Here is a 20467-nt window from a genome sequence, read left to right on the forward strand (position 1 = left end):
GAGGGTGGGGGGAGGACCTACTTGAAGTAGGCCTCCTCAACCCTCTCAGCCCACACCAGGATGGCCTCCTGAATGTCGGGCCTCGAGCTGCGCAAGGCAGCCTCCCACTGCTTCTCACTAGAAATTAGGCGTGCCAGGAAAGGGGGAAGAGGGTTCTTAGGGCAGCGCCACATGATGTGGTTTAAGTCTGCAGTAGAAGCGGCACAGAATTTACAAGAGGGAGAAGGGTAACTGGAGGGATAAATGCGTTCTTTCGGTAACCAGCATGCTCAACCTATCGCTGTGCACGTTGTTGGGCTAGTTGGTTATGATCCATGAGAGCACTGTGTGTGTGTTCTCCTTTTGTCCTTGTGGTTGCGCGCTACGCCAAACTATCGCTGTGTTTGCAAGCACGGAACCTACGAAGAGTAAAGTGCTAGCACAGCTTGTCCTTAAGGTCGTTCTGCTGCTAGAAGAAGCAGGTGTCTCTCTGGATGCGATCGTCTGCGACGGAGCCACAACGAACAGGGCCATGTGGAAAGAGTTTGAAGTAAGTGGGCGCCTGGAGAACACAAAGAACTAATTTGTACAGCCATTACACGAAAGGCGTAGTGTTTATGTATTTTCAGATGCCCCGCACTTAAGTGTATTAGAAATCACTTGCATACGCAAAAGGTATTGAAAATAAATGGGCAACGTTTTGAGTGGTAGCACTATGACAGATCGTATGTTGCTGATACAAAGCAGCCGGGTAATTTGAGAGCTTGCCCGAAGTTGACGTTTTCGCACATTAACCCTTCGAATACAGAAAAAATGCGTGTCAAGCTCGCTACGCAACTTCTCAGCAGAAGCGTTGCTAGCGGCCTTGCATTTTATTCAAAAAGGGGAGTGTCAGGCCTCGAGAATGTCAAAGGCACAATTGAATTTACATTGCGTGTGAATGATGTGTTTGATGCACTGAACCGCAGCCACCCTACTGAAAGCGTCAGACTCGGGTCAAAGGACCTGCGAATTTCGGCATCAGCGCTGCATTGGCTCAATTCTTGGGAATCAGAGGTCAGATCGTCCAAAATTAGTGCTGACTGCTTTTTGACGGAGTCAACAGCCGAGGGTCTTCGGGTATTTCTTCTTTCTGCGATTCAACTGATGCGGTACCTGCTGAATCAGTGCAGGTATTCCTACGTACTTACAGCAAAATTCAATCAAGACGTGTTGGAGAAGTTTTTCGGTATTATACGTCAAGTCGGGGGACAAAATGACCACCCCTCAATGCCGATGTTTCTTCAACTCTACAACATGCTCCGCATATACAGTTTGGTGAAACCGCCAAAATTCATTACTTGTCGAATCGAACACTCAGACAACACATCCATGCTATCATTGGCAGATTTTACGTCGGCATCCGGACAGCAAGGTCCCGCGGAAAGCTGAGTTGAACGTTTGAAAACGAAACTGGATGGGCTCATTGCGAACAACGTGGAGTGCGAAATCGCGTTTGACCACATTTATGCAGTATTCGAGGTCTCAGAGTGCATTGTTTATTATGTGACAGGCTTCATGTGCCGCAAGCTCCAAAATATGACTTCTTGCACAGCATGCAAAAACGGCCTCACTGAGTCAGGCAAAATAAGCGAGCTGCCAGAGGCTGAACTTGTTAACTGCAAGACTCGTGGCGGCGTGGTGCACCCAACCAAGTCAATATTTTCCTTGCTGCTGTACACAGCGGCAGAGTTTCAAAAAAACTCTGAGAAACGGGACGTCTACGATTTGACAAATGACAATGTGGTTGAGAAGCACACATATTCATTTTCATGCCCAAATCACGACATCACAAGGAAACAATCCTGGCTAATTTGCTTCACTACTACGTGTCAATGCGAATGCGCCAGTATGCAAAACAAAAACATCGAAGAGCGGAGGACAAGACCAAAAGACTGAGCAAGCTCTCAAAACTGGTTTAATATAGCAGTTTGAAACAAAGGCCACACGAGATTTTACCTTCATCTGCTTCAACTGAAACTAAGTTTAATTAAGTGTACAGTGTTTCAGTACAAGTAAATGTACAGTTGAGTGCAATTTACTTGAGTAATATAACCGAGTGTAATTGAGTATAGCTTGAGTTTACTGTTTATTTGTGTTTCATTGTCCGTAATTTAGTACAAGTGAGTGTGCATAAAAGTGAGCGCATTGTAATTGCTGTGTAAAATTACTCATCTCTACACTGCACCCGTCAAAGAGTATTCAATTTCTTTCATTGCCTAAATGTGTTTGCAAGTTTACTGCAAATAAACTGTTTGCCTCCTTATGTACTCCAGACTTCTGTTCATAGAGAGCTGAACATTGAGCATGTATTTGTTACCGCACGTAACAGGTAAGTTTCGTTGCAGCTAGAAGATCATAAATTAACGACGTCCACAAGCACGGCTCTACAAACGATAACGTGAAAACCAAATGCCTTTTTTTAATTCTGTACACTCGCCGGCAGAAATTTTCACGCTTTCGAAAAAAAAATACATGCGCGTCTTTCGTAATCGGCACCCTGTGATAGTCATATCAGGATTACCCGCGCTGATCAGAAAATTTTAAAGGGCCCCTGACAGCAAAATTTTTGTTGGTGACTTTTTTACTGTAATTTGTAGCTTTGTGTCTGGTAATCCCTAAGTTAAATCGTAAATGCTCTAGCGCATCGTATAACTAATTCTAGCGTAGTTAATTGTGACCATTTTAGCGTCACTTCAAAACGCCCGCCTAAAAACCACAAGAAACTAGCGCCCCATGCGGGGAAGCGTCAGAGACCACGTGCACTCAAGCTGTGGTGACGCTGAAAGCGCGGTTTTCAAATCGGGGCCCCGCACGCGGTAGAGATTGAAAGTATGTGGGTGCCTCGGTATGGGTTAAACCTGTTAAGCGCGTGTCCCCTCACGAAAACTACCGATAACAAAGCGAGAGGGGTGCGGAACAATAGGCCTCCCCGGGTGCCAGTCGTCGTATTGTGCACGTGCACCCAGCAAACCTTCCGTAACGTCCACAATACTTGCTTTACTCGTGGAACGTCACACGGGGCCTCTATCTACATCATACCAGAATGTCGCGAGGTGCAGCCAACTCAAATGAGCACTCACGCTTACTTTTAAAACCAAATTAACATATCTTAAAGGCAACGTTCGTCACTAATAATCAGTCAGATGTGCCCCCTTATACAGGAAAGTCAAACAACAAAAACATCTCGAGGTTTCAATTTTGGTGTCAGGGGTCCTTTAAGCTTCATAAAGCCTGGCGCTCTTACTTTTACGGTCAAAGCTGGCAGACAGCACTACAAGCTAGTAAAAACACAAAGAATGTTTTAAAGCCATAAAATTAGCTAGAGAAACCGGTTTTTACAGCACAGCCAGAGCTTGCGGTGCGCGTCTTTCGGCCCCAAAACTCGTCGCAAACCTAGCGGCGGCCGCGAGCAACTCGAGCAGTACGGCGACGCGCTCGCGGCACACGATGGGCCACCCGTGTTATTCTACCACCATGATCACGCTGCCACTTTGTTACATAGAGGTCGCAAATGCATGTTTTTCTATGGAGTAATGGTGGGGACTAGAAAAACTTTGTAATATTGAGGAGTTCGTGGTATGGAGGTTCGTGATAGGCAGATTTAACTGTATTAGAAATCTTGTATTGGGTAATCTCAAGTAGGTAACAAAACAATACAATGCATATTCTGCGATGTAGTAAACTTCCGTTTTTGTGCTGTCATGCATGGCCAAAAACAATACATAAAACTAGGTCGCACATAAAATTTGAAAACAATGCACCATATGCTGATTAAAAAGAAATATGCACAGTACATGTGCAGATGTACTAAAATGGCACCTACATATAACAAAGAAAAAAATTTAGATTGCACACAGGCAGTGTAATGATGTTCTGACATAAAAAGAAAAAAGAAGAAGATAACAACAAGTCACACCAGAAATTCTCTCCCTTGTGCTGGTTGTTACACCATGATTAAAACAGGCATGCAACTTTGAGCCAAATGCAACTTTGCACTACAGCCATAAATAAAATAGACTAGTGCACTACTGATTAATTCTGCCAAAAGATACATCGGAAGATTCACAACCCTGGTTTAACGCTTTAAAGCAACATAAAAAAAAATGTAAAGTGAGTGTTAGCGCCAGACACTCCTCGTGTTAAAGGGAGATGCTACTCGAAAAAAAAGTTTCTTTAATCTGTAGCCTAGGGCAATGAAATTTTAGCTGTTTACATAGCTTTTTATGCTGATATTAAATATGTAATCAGTCTTACAGTAAGTTGCATAGTTTTCATTTTGTACCATGACAATGTGTAAAATATAGCTCTTTTTGTGCACACTTTTTCTGTCACTAAACTTCTATGGTTAAGAGCCATTAATGGCTCATATTTCTCCACATTAACTGTAGAATGCAAATAACTAAGTAGAAAGTGTGCATAAGACATATGAACAAGAAAGATTATAATATGAGAAGTCTTAAAGTGCTGAGCCAATACTAACTGCTTACCTTTAAGTTCGTAATAATTATATAAGTGATATGAAGTTTTGAAATGCCTGTCCGGTCGATATTTTTGTTTTGTCTGGGTTTTTTTATATGTTATGTGGGCACATTCAAAGTGCACGGAACCAAAAATTTTAATTCCAGGAAACGCTCCCAGCGCGCCAAAAAAAAATGTTTGAAGGTGCCGGCGCAGGCCTCCTGCTTTTGCTCACTGCAATGTTTTCGGATTTCACGGCCGAATTTAACGCGAACTATAAACGATGCGTTGAAAAATTCTGATGCTGGTTTTATTACGCATTACTGTGAATTACATCCATGCTTTTTTATGCCGTCCTCAAAAGGAAGAAAATGTGAAAAAATGGCAAACATGGCCGAAATCAAAAAAGTGTGCTAAGCTTGAGGCGCCTTTCTTATTTCAAACAGAAGCTTCAAAACAGTGTCATATATAGAAAAGAACCTTTACAACAATTATACGGAAGATCATTGTCCTACGGGCAGCGCAAAAAAAGAAAAAAATAGTTAAATAAGAGAGTTTTTCAAAAAGTTCATTTTCAAAAAATAAAATAAAAAAAACTCAGGTCTCAATTTTGATGACAATTTTTTATCGAAGAGCCCTTATGTCATTTAACGCACGGTTTTAATATCATATGTCCTCATTTGCTTTGTTCACGAGATATAACGGACCAAAATGACCCTTGCTGTGTGTGCTCACTTCAGTGCGATTGATCTTCAAAATTGGCTAGCGCGAAAATCGACAAGGACTGAGAAGGAACACTGATGTACAGGACAGGCGCTACAGGACAGGCGTGATTTTCGCGCTAGCCGATTTTGAAGATTATGAACCAACTAGCCCAACAACGTATACTATTAAGTGCGATTGATGGTTGTCATAAGCTTGCATTGCACGTAAATCTACAGTTTTAATTATTTCCCTGCGGTAAAACATTGCTCTGGTTGCTTTTCGTCAAGAAAAATGTGTTCTCAGACTTTATTTGCGTATAGCGTATGCGGGGGTGGGCTGCTGCCGCTCTCTAAAGGACTAATGCTGTCTGCAGCTTACAACCTCAACTTACCCCGCCATTATTCGCTAATCAGAAGCACGCGAGACACTGCGAGCACATGGTTTAGGTGACTTTGTCAAAACTCTCCTTGCACACCAAGCATACCATCTGTATGCAGCGAAGGCCAGCTTAATCTGTAACTAAATGCCATAATCAGCAGGAGCGCTGTTATGCACTTGCTTTCTCACTGCCTGCTTTCTTGCCTTCCATTACATGCACTGTAGGCTCTAACCATTTTGCCCATTCATTCGACGCACACTGTGCCTAAACAACATTTATAAAAAGTTAGCTCAATCATTTCCAAGCCGTTTATTTCACTTCCCACTATCACATGTTTTCGGCGTCGCAGATAACGTCTTCCTGTATCATCTCGACCTTTACCTCAGCGTTTCAGCAGCCAGAAAACGTGCGGTGCAGCATGATTAAGCCATAAGTGGCCGAAGCTGCCCAATTGACGATGTTTTGTCGGCACTTTACTAAAGTGCTTTCCCACGTCGAGAACAGCAGAGGTCATTGGTAGCGCCAGACGGACATTATCCTTAGTTTCGACAACAAGTGTGGCCTACAAATTAATTATCACAGCCCAAAGCGCTTAGACACCCTTGGTCATAAAATGTGAAACTGTGAGCAGTTCTGGAAACTCATTCATGACAGCTGCGCTGAAGTGAGATAATGTGTGTGGCGCCGCTCAGTATAAATGTTTTGACTTGGTCTAGATGTTCACTAGACGCGATGCGCGTGGCCCATGGCTACGTCCGGGTATTCTATGTCAATTATTTACGCGTTCACAAAAAGAAGATTTCTGAGAAAAACATTTTCGTTGCGCAAATTTTTTCCCTTGCTCTTTTTGTTGTTGTCTATCTCCAGAAGCTACTGTCATAGGCTGAGGATCTTCGCGACACCTGTGAGGTCTGCTAGCATTGCTTTACGCGCCTCAAGAAAAACCTGTCTACATCTAACCGCGATGAGGTAGACCAGGCATTTCTTCAAGAAGAGGAAGCGATTGATATCTTGAACAGGCGCGCTCATCTTTCCTCTGATGCTTGTAGGCGAGGTTGTAGGCTGCAAAATGTGTACACGTTAGCCCTTTAGAGGGCGGCAGCAGCCCACTTTCGCACACGCTAGACACAAATAAAATCTGAGAACACATTTTTCTTGACGAAAAGCCACCAGAGCAAGGTTTTACCGCAGGGAAATAATTAAAACTGAGATTTACACACAATGCAAGCTGATAACAACCATCAGTCACACTGAAGTGAGCACACACAGCAAGGGTCACTTTGGCCCATTATATCTCGTGAACAAAGCAAATGAGGCCATATGATATTTAAACCATGTGTTTACTGACATAAGGGCTCTTCGATAAAAATTTGTCGTCAAAATTGAGACCGGAGTTTTGTTTATTTTATTTTTTGAAAATGAACATTTTTGAAAAAGCTCTCTTCTTTAACTATTTTTGTCTCTTTTTACGCTGCCTGTAGAAAAATGATCTTCCGTATAAATGTTGTAAAGGTTCTTGTCTATGTTTAACACTGTTTTGAAGTTTCTGTAAACTTAGCACACTTTTTCGATTTCGGCAGTGTTTGCCATTTTTTCACATTTTCTTCCTTTTGAGGATGACATAAAGAAGCATGAATGTAATTCACAGCAATGCGTATTAAAACCAGCAAAAGAATTTTTCCATGCATCGTTTATAGTTCACGTTAAATTTGGCCGTGAAATCCCAAAACATTGCAGCGAGCAAAAACAGGAGGCCCGCGCCTCCACCTTCAAATATTTTTTTGCCGCGCTGGGAGCGTTTCCTGGAAATAAAATTTTCGGTTCTGTGCACTTTGAATGTGCCCACATAACATATAAAAAAACCCAGACAAAACAAAAACATCGACCGGACAGGCATGTTCGATCTCTCGTGGAATCACCCAGGAGATAATTGCCCTCTTCACATGTTAAGGAATCTGTGGGGAAAATTTCGTTCCGATCTGGCCATCAGAAGTACCAAAAACGTGATGTCCAAACTCAAGAAGTTGCCCAAAATTACATTTTGAGAAAAATGCATTTTAAAGGTAGAAATGAAAGCTCATCTATGTGGCAAAGATATGCTTTTTAAAATTATTTCTTCCATCATGAGAGCTTGCAAATCATGGTTATTTTGAACATGTGGCTTTGGTGAACTCCTCATGTGAAATGCAATGGCAAGCAGCCAGGTGGTGTTTTCCAGGAGACTCTAGACAATTAGCTCTTTTTAGTTTTTAATAGCCGCCTTGTGCTCTTTAAAAGTGATTTCAACCTATTCCAGTTTAAATACAATCGTGATTTTTTATTACATGAAAGTAGAGAAACTGAACTTGACAAAACAAGTAAAAACAAAAAAATACGTAATTTTCAAAAAAGCTTGCATTTTTCAAGTAGCATCTCCCCTTAATGAGCAGTTTATGTCATTCATGCTTGATAAAAGATGACGGTGACTAACCAAGGCAGCCTTTTCTGCTACAAGAGCCTCCAAGTTGCTTGTGAGGTCTTTTTGCAAACTTGAATCTTCAAAATCGGTCTGCACCTGACGCTCTACAACGTCACAGCAAAGTCGGGAGTGCTTGTTGTAACTGCGGTACAGGTGCACCAGATCAGGTGGCTTGGGAATATTCAGACCTACATCATCCCAGTCTTCAAAGTCCTGAAAGAATGGCAACATATATAGAAGCAGGTAAACTTCGACGTAAAATGAAGTTGCTATAAGGCAGCAACTTTACACTAATAGTCCTAAGATAAGACAATGAATCCTATCAATGTCCAAGGGCAGCTTGTTATTACTAACTTAGGAGCTCATGCCCATACCCTGGCATGCCCATACCCCAGCAGGAGCTCCATTGGAAGCACAAAGAACTGCTGTCTTTTCCAAGTGACAGCAAGGGTGCTAGAGACTACTTTGTGTTGCTAATGTGCTATGAATTTATCAGTCCAGAACAGTGTTGGTTCTACAAATTACATTAAAACGCTCCAGCAATTTAGATAAAAGCGAAAAATTCTCATTGTCGAATCAAGAAATGTGATTGTGGCACAAGTGCTCTACCACTACATAACAGCACTGCATTGCAAAGGGGGTAATATTCTTTCATTTTTATTATCTTTTCCCTCTCCTCAGGATTCCTTTAATTCCATTCCCCATCCCTATACAGAGTAGCCTGCCAGCGGTTATATATACGCGCCGGCAAAAATCTCTGCTTTTCTAATAGTGTCTCTCTCTCTCTCTCCTGTGCTTCAGTTTTTCTTCCCTAGTTCACAAAATGGTGTTCGTGGTTCACATTAGAGGTAGCATCAAAAGCCATGATATTCCATCTTTTGTGACTGAAATTAAGGCTAAAAAAGTACTGTTAAATTAAAAAATGCACTGGACTTGTAGCTTACGAATGCCATCAAGTACAGCATACAGAAGAGTATTTGTCAATTCCATGGCTGATGAGATTTACAACAGTACACTTTATGGCGCCCCACTGAAAAAATCTTCAACTTACTGCATACATGAAGCAAATGCCCATAGCATGCTCCCATATAAGCTGAAGTCTCCTACAAAAGTGTGAGTGACGCAACCACTGATGTAATCATGTTGTCATACATCTAATGCACTGGTTACTTCAAGTTTGATTGCACCACTGATAACCCACACCACCCTTTGTTGGACGAATGTATCAGCTTGCAGAGGCCTAAAGCTAAAGTACACAGCGACATATATATGCAAGCACCAGTATTTTAATCAGTTGTAGCACTGCAGTTCGTAGGTGATACAAATGGGGTGCTAAGAGGTTGTGCAGCAGTGATTCAGATTGGCAGTGAAATCTGTAATTATGTATAGCACAGTTTTAAAGATATCGCCTTCGGCCAATGGTGCATTTACTTCTTTCGCAAGACATATCATAATGTGCTAAAATTGCAGTCAAGACTAACTGATCACAGAAATTTGGTGGTTATGGTGCAAAACTAGCAGTCACAATAAAAGAACTAAGCACCAGTGGTGACGACAGACACATTGAAGTCCTTGTACTAGCAACCTAGCTGCGACATCACAAATTTTGACACTATCTGCTGCTGAAAAACGTCATGATAGACACCACTACCTTGTTTCAAATGCTTTCGTGCCTGGTCATAAAGAAACTAACTTTTAAGAATACTTGCACAAACCCATCATAAAGAACATGTGAGTGGTGACACTTATTGCAGTGGCAAAGGCAAACAATACAGATACTGTCTGTAAGCCCAAATTAACATATAGGCTCACAGACAGTATCTTCAGAATAATTAACAAAACAAAGATAGTCTTTGGAAGCCAGGTTAAATGTGATAAAAGCAATTACAAAATATTTATAGCATTTCAGCTTACTGTGCACTAAACACAGTTGCAGTAATGCCTACAACCAAAAAGGCACTCCACCGGGTCAGAACATTTTGTGGAATGCACAGAAACGAATAAAAAGTCAGTTTTCATCAACATTAACAAATGACAGCAAAAACACATGGCATGGTTATACTTTATATTCGTGATCTTAAACTGGGTTCCGTGGACCCCAGGAGTTCAACCAAGGGCCGCTTAGAGGTCCGTAGGTGGTCAGAATGAATGTGACCCCATCCCATTTTACCCCATTAATTTACACAATTAAATATTTCAGAGAAAAAGTTTGCATTTAATTTTAGATTTAACCAAGCTATCTCACACTAAATCCGCATTTCTATAGTCTGGGAGCAGGAAGTCCCCACATGGCAGTGGCTCTTTGTCATTGTGCAACTTGCAGACCCACACTGTCCATGCTGAGCACTTTTAATTCATGCTGCAGTTAGGTACACGACCAGGAATCAATTCAGAAGTTCTACAAGCTGAAAGCGACTTGTCAGCATGGTCGATTCTTGTTGGCAAGACTTGCCACTCTATCACAGATCTGGTCACTTCCTTCAGACGTCCTCACACAGACACCTTAAAACCCCTCGGTAAAAATCCTAAAGGGATACTAAAGGCAAATGTTAAGTCGAAGTTGATTGTTGAAATAGCGTTCCAGAAACCTTGTAGGGCCTGTTTCGTGCCAAGGAAATGCTTATTTTTAATGAAAATCAGGTTTTAGTGGTCCGCACAGCGTTAGCGCACTTCAAATTGCGTGCCTGAAAAGGCCTCCTGATGTAGCATTTGCTTTGCCCAACGTCGCCCGCCTTTAATGGCCGACAGCCGATGCTGTGGTTTCTGCTCTGAAGAGCACATTACACAACATCACATGAACAAAGCATTCTGTCGAACTTTCCGTTACGGCGACTTTCATGAGCGTGCAAGGCACACACAGCAGTACACGATAATGAAACTACCACTGAGATGCGACCACGCAAGCGGAGCGCTGCCCCGTGAAAACAGAACTTTTGCACAACCCACGACGTTCTCCACTGTAACCTCAAGCTTTTTTTTCCATGAATGAAACAGCAACGCACAAGCAGCATTTTATTACGTTTTGCAATGCTTGGAATGTTCTTTTTTTTTAATCATAAGTAGCTTGAATACTAGTGATAATTTGTACTCAGGACTACTGACGTCATCGGGCTTGCTCCAAAATGTCCCACAGGTAGCACATGTTAGTGTCCTACATTTACCTTAATTACTCGATTACTAGAGCACTGCTACAGATAATATTGACGTTTTAAACGTTCTCAAACACTAACCTTTCACTCTGACGTAACTTTTTATTTGCCTTTAGTGTTCCTTTAAACATCTCTCCACCTGGGAAAAACTCAAAATCGACAGTGCCCCGCATATCGAGGAAGACAATCAGCATCAGCAGTTCCCTGACATTTGACTCAGCGTGTCTCACTTTTAAAAATGTAATGATCTGTTGGTCTTTCACTACAAGAGAAATTGCAATAGAAGGCTGCACAATTTTTGTTGCTTGAGATTCAGCAATATCTACATATTAAGCAAAGTTCACCAGAATTTTTCGCACTCCATTCCCATCAAATTTCGCACCCAACACTGCAAGGAATGAAACTCATGATCTTGTACTCAAAACAGCTTATCAACACAGCAAGCAAGCCAGGCAGCATACAGCATAATCATTCATTCTATGCCATGGAAGAAAATATATCCTTTATTAAAACAAAGCGCAAAGAAAATTGGACACAAAGAAGACACAGGACGTCATGTGTCCTGTGTCTTCTTTTCTGTGTCCAGTTTTGTTCGCTCTACATTTAATATCAACTTATACATGCTTGCCCAGTACAACACAATAAAATATTGTATTTAACCAGTGGCCCTCATTCATACTCCGTCCTGGAATCCCTCATGCACTACTGTATTTACTCGCACATTAGCAATATGGCCAATGTTTGTAGGCTCAGTGGTGGCTAAATGATGACTAGTGTTGGCTAGTATTGGCCACACACTATTGTAAAAGTAACGTGGTTTTCATTAAATCTAATCCAATGATTAAGTTAGTCTTTTTGCGAGGAGCAATCAAAAGATATTAAAACTCTGCTGAGCAAGGGAACTTTGTTATGCATTAAGAGGTCGCCTCTATGTCATACAACACATGGCCTGTATGTTTCTAAAAAAGTATGCCATTCTTGCACTGTTCTCCTCAAGCAGATTCAATAAATTGCACTTTCATGCATGTTTACCTCACAAACTAAAATATATGAGTGATAATACAAGCTGTGACAGGTATATAAATGTTTGATAAATAAATACCTGGACTTCATTCTCATCAGAAAAAGTTATCGATGTCAGCTTGTAATCGTGCTTTAGCAAGTACTCGTTCAGAAGGAAGTTGACAGCTCGACGCTCATGCGGGCGCAAAGGCTCTTCTGAAACAGTCATGTGCTCACTGCCATTGTCTGGAGTATTTGGATCAGACTCTGCATAGTACAATAGCAAAAAACAATAAAAAATAAATACACCAACGTAAAACACGTAAAACAAATGGCTTTAGCTTTTTTTTTTGAGAAGCTTAAGCTCTCACATGGAACATCCCTACTAAACATATGTGAAGACATTTTTTTATAATTGGCTCAAAGTTGTTAAAGGGACACTAAAGAGAAAAACAATTTTCCTCCTATTAGTAAATTGACCTTTCACAACACCAAAGGCACCATTTCTGCCCCAGGAAGATGCTTGGCAAGCGAGAAAATACGCAAAAAGAAAATGCACTCAAGACTGCCGCCTTCATGTTTCTGCACCAATTCACCACACCACAGATTTTGACAGTGGCTGCTGGGGCCTACACAGTTGTTTATCAGTCAAAACATTACTTTGTGTGCTATGGGAACCAGAGGTTTAACATAGCTAGTTTCAGGATTGTTTATTGAGCCAATGTGGCCAAATTAAAGGGGTGGTGCCACCAAATTTGTGGCTTGCGCGTTCTTTGCTGTAAGCGTTTCCTATAGCTCCAGGAAGCATGATGCACACACCAAGATTCATGTATTCTCGCTAAATAACTTAATATCGCCTTTTGATTTGGACAACTTTCGGTTTCGGTTTCTAGGCGCCCAAGTGCGGCAGTGACGTAGAAGTGTAGGAGGCGTGGTCACGTGACCACACAAGGCTGTGACGCGCATAGCCAGGAAGCGATCGAAACTCGGCGAGTGATGTAGCAACCGATGCTTTGCCGGTACTATAGTGAATTAGAATATATTCTAGTTCACTACAGCCGGTACGTACGTTGCGGAAGTGGCGGAGGCCCAGAGGTTACTCACGTTACTACAGCAGATTTGGTGTGACGTCACTACAACTTTCGTTGCCCATCCTACAGATCTACGTCAGTGTTGGTGCGCTAGCGATGGGTTTCGATCGGGAGAATGGGCATTTAGGTACACTTTGGAAGTGAATTAAAATGTATTCTAAACGTCTGCTGTGTCCGACCCTTCGTGTGGAATATCCTTGCATACAGAGGAAACCCACAACAGGCTTGTTATAGCCTCGAAATTTGATGGCACCACCCCTTTAAGAAAAATACTGAAAACCGTGACAATACACAGTTGCTCAGATGCTGAAGTTTCAGCACAGAATTCAAAAATTAAACTTGGAGTTTCATTCTTCCTTCTAATAATAAACCTATACAGGTGAAATTAGCCATAATAGAGTTTTCGAGGTATCAGTGTAAAGCAATTTAGTGTTTCCCTTTAGCCTCCTTTTAATACTAGAGATTACAGGCACAATGCCTGTGACTGCTAATATAGTCCTAATCTGGCAAATAGCCTTTAGACAACAAAGAGGATGACCTCAGAGAGGCACATTTGCTTAACGGGAATAATAATATTATGCACTCCACAATTTCCAAAGTCAACATTATAATGGAAGAAAATGTGTATACACACCTGTAACAACAGTTAGGTTTGCTCGCAGGTTCTTGATGGTTTCCCGAGCCTTCCTAAGCTCGAATTCTAAAACTGACAAGCAAAAGTAGCATTTAAATAATACTTTTCTAGTGCATGACAATGGCATACAAAAAAAAGAAAAACAAGAGACCTGATCGAGCGTTGCTTTTATGTCTGCAAATCTTTTCGCACAAAATACATGGGGTTGAATTTTCAATGGCCATGCCACCTCAAACTGTTGACAGGGTATTTTACAAGGTATGCCACAAGCTTTCTGTTAAGAGCCAACCCTGGCGATTTTTCCGAGGTCAATGGATCTCAATAAAATACGCCGGGCACGTTCCTTTGCACGTTTCTGTCATTATGCCAAATTAGAGGCTGAAGAGATGCATAGATTCTATACAAATGAATTTTATTGATTGCCCCAACTCTCCCATCTGGCTTCCCACAATTATTGGCAACATTGTGTGTATGACGTCATTTAGGGCAAAGTGACGGAAGTGACAGAACCGAGGTGCCACAACAGTGTCTGCTGTCCACAAGGCAACTATCGTGTGCGTTAAGCCAGCACTTCGCTGCTGCATTGGTTGGGCATGCGAATTTCAGTTCCTTGTGGGCATGCGTGCAATAGGTGGCAAGTAAAGTTGCATTGTGGACTGCACACGATTCCCTATACAATTACCTTAACAGTCACAAAACACTCATAGCTAACAGTTACCCTTCGTCTTGATAATAGAGCATTTTAGCTAGCAGTGCCAGCTTACCGCAAGGAAAGTACGGTAATACCGTACCAGCTGAAGAGTGCACATTGGCGAACATTATCGTACAGAAACCATCAACCAAAATGTGCTGCTAAATGTTGATCATGTACAAGCCCTTTTTTCAACAGTCAACAGGAAATTGAACTGGGCCCCAGAGATACACAAGAGATATGGGCAGCATCAGAGAAGTGTGCCTTGACAAGGCTAGTTGCCAACTGTCATGCATTTTTCTTCCCCCTCCATGATGTCAAAACAAACACACAATCAAAACTCCTAGTGTTATGGTACTGCCATCTTTATCTGCTACTGCTTTCTGTTAGTTTAACAATTTTTAGGCTACACATACCATCCAACTTGGAAAAAGGATTGTCCCACAATGAACATTTAGTGATATACATCAAATAAGCCATTAAAAATTACTAAATTTGAAAGCAGTAACAAAAATGACAACAGGTTAAAAAAGCATTCCTGGCACACATAATAGCAAATGGAAATATACCAATATTAGACACACTGTCTATTCAATGCATATGCACACTGTTGAGTAATACTAATTAAGTAGCCAGAAGAGTCACTTGCTTTTTGAAGTACCTGTTTCAAAAAAAAAGAAAAATGGTTAGGTTTTCTCTGAAAACGCACAAACTATGTAACATGAGAGAAGTATTTAAGACATGTTTACATAAGTAGATGAAGCTAAGCTGACAGAAACTGCTGAAAATGCAATGGCTCTGCAAGAATTTGTCAATTCCCCAAAGAAGTATCCACATACTCATAATAAAACACCATGTAATAGACGAGTTCCAAAACCTTCGAAGGTTGCTTTTCTGCTCTACAAAAATTCCTGCATAATGGCGCTGGGTCCCATCCTTGCTACAATTGTGACGTGCAGTTTAGCATTTGGAGTGTTTGGCCATGGCCTGACCAGAGGGTAAACACAACTGATGTGAATGAGAGCGCGCATTGCATCTCTCCACTAATCCAGCCATGTCCAAACACACGAAACGCTACACTGCGTAAGGATGGTACCCAGTGCCATTGTGCATGAATTTTTGTAACGCAGGAAAGCTACAGTGTAGGTTTTCGAACTTGTTGATCCAAAAAGCAAAGCAAGGGCTTGAAAGCGCAACCTAGCTAGCTAATTTAACACATGAAATAGATCCCAGATGTCTATTTTTTCAACATAGCAGTTTTCATCATTGAGGTATAATACTTAATGAACAACTGTACCAGCAACTTGTCTACAATGTCTTTGTACTGTGGTAAAAATAAAAAGCCCAGGCCAAAACAATCTAACTCTTGATATTAAAGGTACACTGAAGAGGAGCATAAAATCAACTTAAACTGATGAAATATTTATGCAAGGCAATGCTAATACTTTAAGATGCTTATTAGTACAAGTGAAATAGGCCAACTAATTAATGATGTTCAACATCGCAAAAAGACACCCTTCTTGAATAGTACGCAGGGGCTGCCCTGCAAACGTAGTCAAAACATAACACCTAAGTTCCCCGCCCCCCTGAAGGAACTCATTTGTCATGGGTGCCCCCCCAGTAAAAAAATCCTAGCGCCGCCCCTGATAGTATACCATGCATACTTTATTGTTTTTGTTTTAGCGTTCCATGCGAAAATTTTCAGGTTTATTTTCCATCATTCTATGCTATTTTTTCACCTTGTGTAGGAAGTAATACGGCTAAAATTTCGAATATAGGTACAACAAGTCGTTGCAGTCTACATAGAGAGGCTAATTCAAATGAGGACACCTATAGTCGGTTACAACTTTAGGGTACAACCATCTCAAAAGTGGATGCACACAAGCTTGCACCAATGAGCATGCTCTCTTGACTGACGTCGTGAGTCAGACAGTCCGTCACCCCACCGTGAGAGAACATGCAATAAAGATGAAAAAGTCCTTTTCCTTAAAAAAAGAAGTTATCTGCACATATACCCTGCAATTATATGTATAATTATACATCATTACAGTAGCTCACCTGTAAGTAAAATTTCATTCGAATAGAAGTATAGCCACCATGATGATGCCCAAACAATTTTGAAATGCATTTAAACTTTGAATAAAATATCCTAAACAGTGTAATAAATATCAACCTACCAGCAACTCTTTCATCTAGTTGTTTCTCTCCGTCATCTGAATACCTTGTGAAATCCAATGAATCAAATGTCTGGACACTTGATGTTCTTGCTGTGGAAAAATTATTGTATCTCATTACTTAAACAAAAACGAGCACAAAAGTAATGACAGCAAACAAAGCGGTATAAGAGGCAGTATAACTATGTTTTTCCTATGAAATCACATGTTTAATTGCAGCAATCACTTTATGAACAGTTAATCTTCCCCTTTTCTTCACTATGGTGGGTGGAGGAAGCGAAGAACCAATATCGATGAGAGATAAAAGCTAAAAACTTACTTAAATTTCTAGTATTCGCTGTTCGGCTGGCTGGTGCATCTTTAGTATCAATAGTAGACAGTGCCGAAAACACGACCACACGCCCCGAGCATGTGTTCCTGTATGATCTTGTTTTTTGCGCTGTCTACTATGGCAAATGTCTAGGTTACACCACTAATCTTAATAGTTAAACACGCAAATGAAGTGTTACGAAAGTTCACAGCAACCTAAAACGAACACTGAGCAGCATTTTCTGCTGATGGCTCCTCCACATCAATCCAGTGAAATATTTTTTTTCGTAACTGTGTGGGTGTGTGTGTGTTCTCGTGTGTAGAGCTCTCATTCATGTCACATCAGAATTTCGCGAAAGTGAAACAGCTGATCAGCAGCATGAGACATACACATCTACGTCATCCAGAAGTGAAATAGACGCGCATTTTCTATCTATTACTAAGCACTGCATGCAGAAGCTTAGCGGCACTTCGCCGACAGCTGTTGTGCCGAGCGCCATAACTATAACCCATCGCTCGGCTCGAATGCAGACAGCAGACAAGAAGCAAAATAAACGGCTTCTGTAATACGCACGCAAGACCGGTGACGCATCAAAAGCAGAATGACTATGCTTTTCGAAGTTGCCTGGGTTGGAAAAATAGTCTCGTAGCCTGGGTAGTTCCCTGCCGCTTTCCAAGAGTTCGGCATGCAATTCCAAAGCAGTCAAAATGAAATTATCTTTCAGAAGCTTCGCGGCGATTTTGTCTATAGTCACGTCGTGCACACTTTCTAATTCAGTTGGTAGAGGAAGCACAATCGAAGTTTCGAGGGATGATGTGCACTTCGAAATATCATCTTCCATCGTTTCGGATGCCAACCCAGCTGCCATACCACGTAGTTGGGTGTCGATTATATCGACGGACGACGGCTGAATAATCCTACCATTCCTGCCAAATGATAATGATAGTGACTAGTGAGCACGATGTAGAGCTCGAGCTTGTGTTTACACACGGAGGAAGGCAAGAACTTTCCTTCCTCCGTGTTCTGTTTACACAACATGTGAGTAGCACCACAGAAAATTACTCCGGTTTACTCACTCGCTTACTCGCTGTTTAGTAAAGAAAGAAAAGTATCTTCATACAGACGGATGGCGCTGTGTCGTTCCCAAATTTGACACGCCAAGTGTCTTAACGCGCTGGCTTACGCTAACTGTACTTCGTCCTTTTCAACTTCTTTTCCCACAGTTACAACAAAACGCGCCACGTTTAACAGCCCCGAACAAGCACTGAACCCAGGGATGGGGGAGAAGGATCAATGAAAGGCAGGGATGAAACGGCCGAAGCAAGTGGCACAGATTATCGCTTCTCAAGGTGTGCTGAGGAAAGTTGTGGGGATTTCATTCCAGCAGTAGAACACCACCTGCACCTGCGCCTCTTGTGGCGGTGTGTTCCTGTAAAGCTTACTTCACCGCATGCACCAACCATTTTTTTTTTTCTAATTTGCATGTCCTTGCTTTGGCTGTCGAAATTCTCGAGTACAGCTGTTGTCCTTGAATGTGCGCCTACTTTTCAAGAGCTATATGATATAAAGAAAAATATTTCCACTCACCAATATCCTCAATTGCGCTGAGGAATAAGTGTGGCAATATTGCAGGGGATTGTTTCGATGGCATTTATCGGTCAAGTTATTCCGCAAATCTACAAAAACACGTGATGACTGGAAGCTAAAATCACCTCTCTGAAAAACCAGAAAAAGAGGAAATTATCCGGTATTTTGATTGGTAAGTTCTTTCTATATAGAGAAAAAGAAAACTAAGAAGCTATCATGAAAAATTTATCGAAAATTAAAGGGACCGACAACAGATTTTTCTCGACCCAGTTTTTTACGGCGCGACAGGAAGCTCACCCTTCGTAGCGTTTGTAGCTGCAGTGGTTTATCCGAAAAGCACGTAGTTATTTTATAAGCAGTATTTTTCTATCTGAAAGGCTCCAAACACGCATGGAGGCTTGCTCCAGCAACGCTGAGAATTGATAGCGATGCCGCTAGCCCTTGTGAAAGCTGTCATTGTTCTGATTTCGCAAGAGTTACTGTAACTATGCTTAACCACCTCTATTTTGAGCTTTCCAACCATTTTTGAAAATAGCAAGCTGTTACAATGAGATGTGTGGCTTTATACACCTTCCCGGTATTTGTACAGCGTTGTGTGCGCCTGCGCCCAAGGTTGCCTGCGCCTGTGCCATGGATGGCTTGTCCCGGCGTCGTTAGTCTCTCGATACACGAGCCAGGCCAAGTAATCGAAAACGTAACTGTGCATATGCACGACCGCACCGAGTAGCAGCGCGCGTCATTTCTGAGACGAAGTGTACGTAGCAAATTTATGTCGCTCCAAAATTTTAGCGATCTGAAAACTGCCTACGCGGTTGCATGAGCACGCTGAAAAGCTGCTCAAGACGTGCTGACGAGCATGGGATCACGCGAAGGCAGCGCCACTTTAATGCATACTGCTAATGCAGGCCTATATGTACATTTTTATGGAGTAATACTTCTTAATGTAAAGAAACGAACAATATTTCAATACTAACAAACAAATCGTCGACCCCGTATAGCAATCAACGGTCACGTGGCCGTCTTCATCGGATCATTCATGTTTTTGCTGCCAGAGGCGCCACAGGTCATTTCTCGCGACTTTCAATTGAGAAATAAAAATATAAATCCATCTCTCACGAAAAAAACAGGGTTGGTTTGAGTCAGTACAACGAACAATCTTTACATCAGAGGAGTCAACTCATTTCATATTCTGGGCAGTTGTCGGTCCCTTTAAGTCAACGTTGATTGTTGAAATAACGGTCCAGAAACCTCGTAGTGCTACTTTTATGCCAAGGAAGTGCTTATTTTGAAATAAAATCACGTTTTAGTGGTCCACACCGCGTTAGCGCACTTCAAATCACCCGCCTGAAATACGACTTTCATACGTCACTGCTACCGTGCCCAACGTTGCCCGCATTTACTGCGCGGCCGCCGACACTAGTAGCATCAGAGCGAAAGTAGCGGGACCCACAGCAGCAACAACGGCCATCGAAGCCATCGAAGCTTGCCGCAATCGCCTCAATGGATGTGCACGGAGAACTTGACAAAGAGACATTGGCTCGCTACGCTGGGCTCCAATTCAGCAACTTGAGCCCCGATGAACGCGGTATGCTGCTGAGGGCTCGTAGTGCCGGAGTCATTGCATGCGGCATTTTGTCAAACTTTCTGTCAGAGCGACTTTCACGAGCGCGCAAAACACACGCGGCAGTACGCGATCCCGAAACTACCACTGAGACGCGACCGCGTGAGCGAAGCAGGGCGCCGGGCGAAGCGCAGTTCGGCGAAAACGGAACCTTTGAACCGCGCGCGCCGTTCCCCATGGCAACGCC

General features: G+C 42.0%; 1 protein-coding gene across 2 annotated transcripts in view; it reads right to left on the bottom strand.

Moving 5' to 3' along the window:
- Nucleotides 1-17952, bottom strand: part of LOC119406835 (RAB11-binding protein RELCH homolog) — a 133893-nt gene extending 115941 nt beyond the window's left edge. For both annotated transcript variants that reach the window (XM_037673593.2, XM_049419196.1), the window contains exons 1-5: nucleotides 17646-17952; nucleotides 16766-16855; nucleotides 13898-13969; nucleotides 12273-12439; nucleotides 8034-8234 (exon numbers count right to left, since the gene is read on the bottom strand). In XM_037673593.2, the coding sequence (XP_037529521.1) occupies nucleotides 8034-8234; nucleotides 12273-12439; nucleotides 13898-13969; nucleotides 16766-16855; nucleotides 17646-17940 (825 nt within the window). In that variant the 5' untranslated portion in view covers nucleotides 17941-17952. The remainder of the gene's footprint in view (nucleotides 1-8033; nucleotides 8235-12272; nucleotides 12440-13897; nucleotides 13970-16765; nucleotides 16856-17645) is intronic.
- Between the last annotated feature and the right edge of the window lie 2515 nt (nucleotides 17953-20467).

The sequence above is a fragment of the Rhipicephalus sanguineus genome, chromosome 1 (assembly GCF_013339695.2).
Source record: "Rhipicephalus sanguineus isolate Rsan-2018 chromosome 1, BIME_Rsan_1.4, whole genome shotgun sequence".
NCBI lineage: Eukaryota > Metazoa > Arthropoda > Arachnida > Ixodida > Ixodidae > Rhipicephalus > Rhipicephalus sanguineus.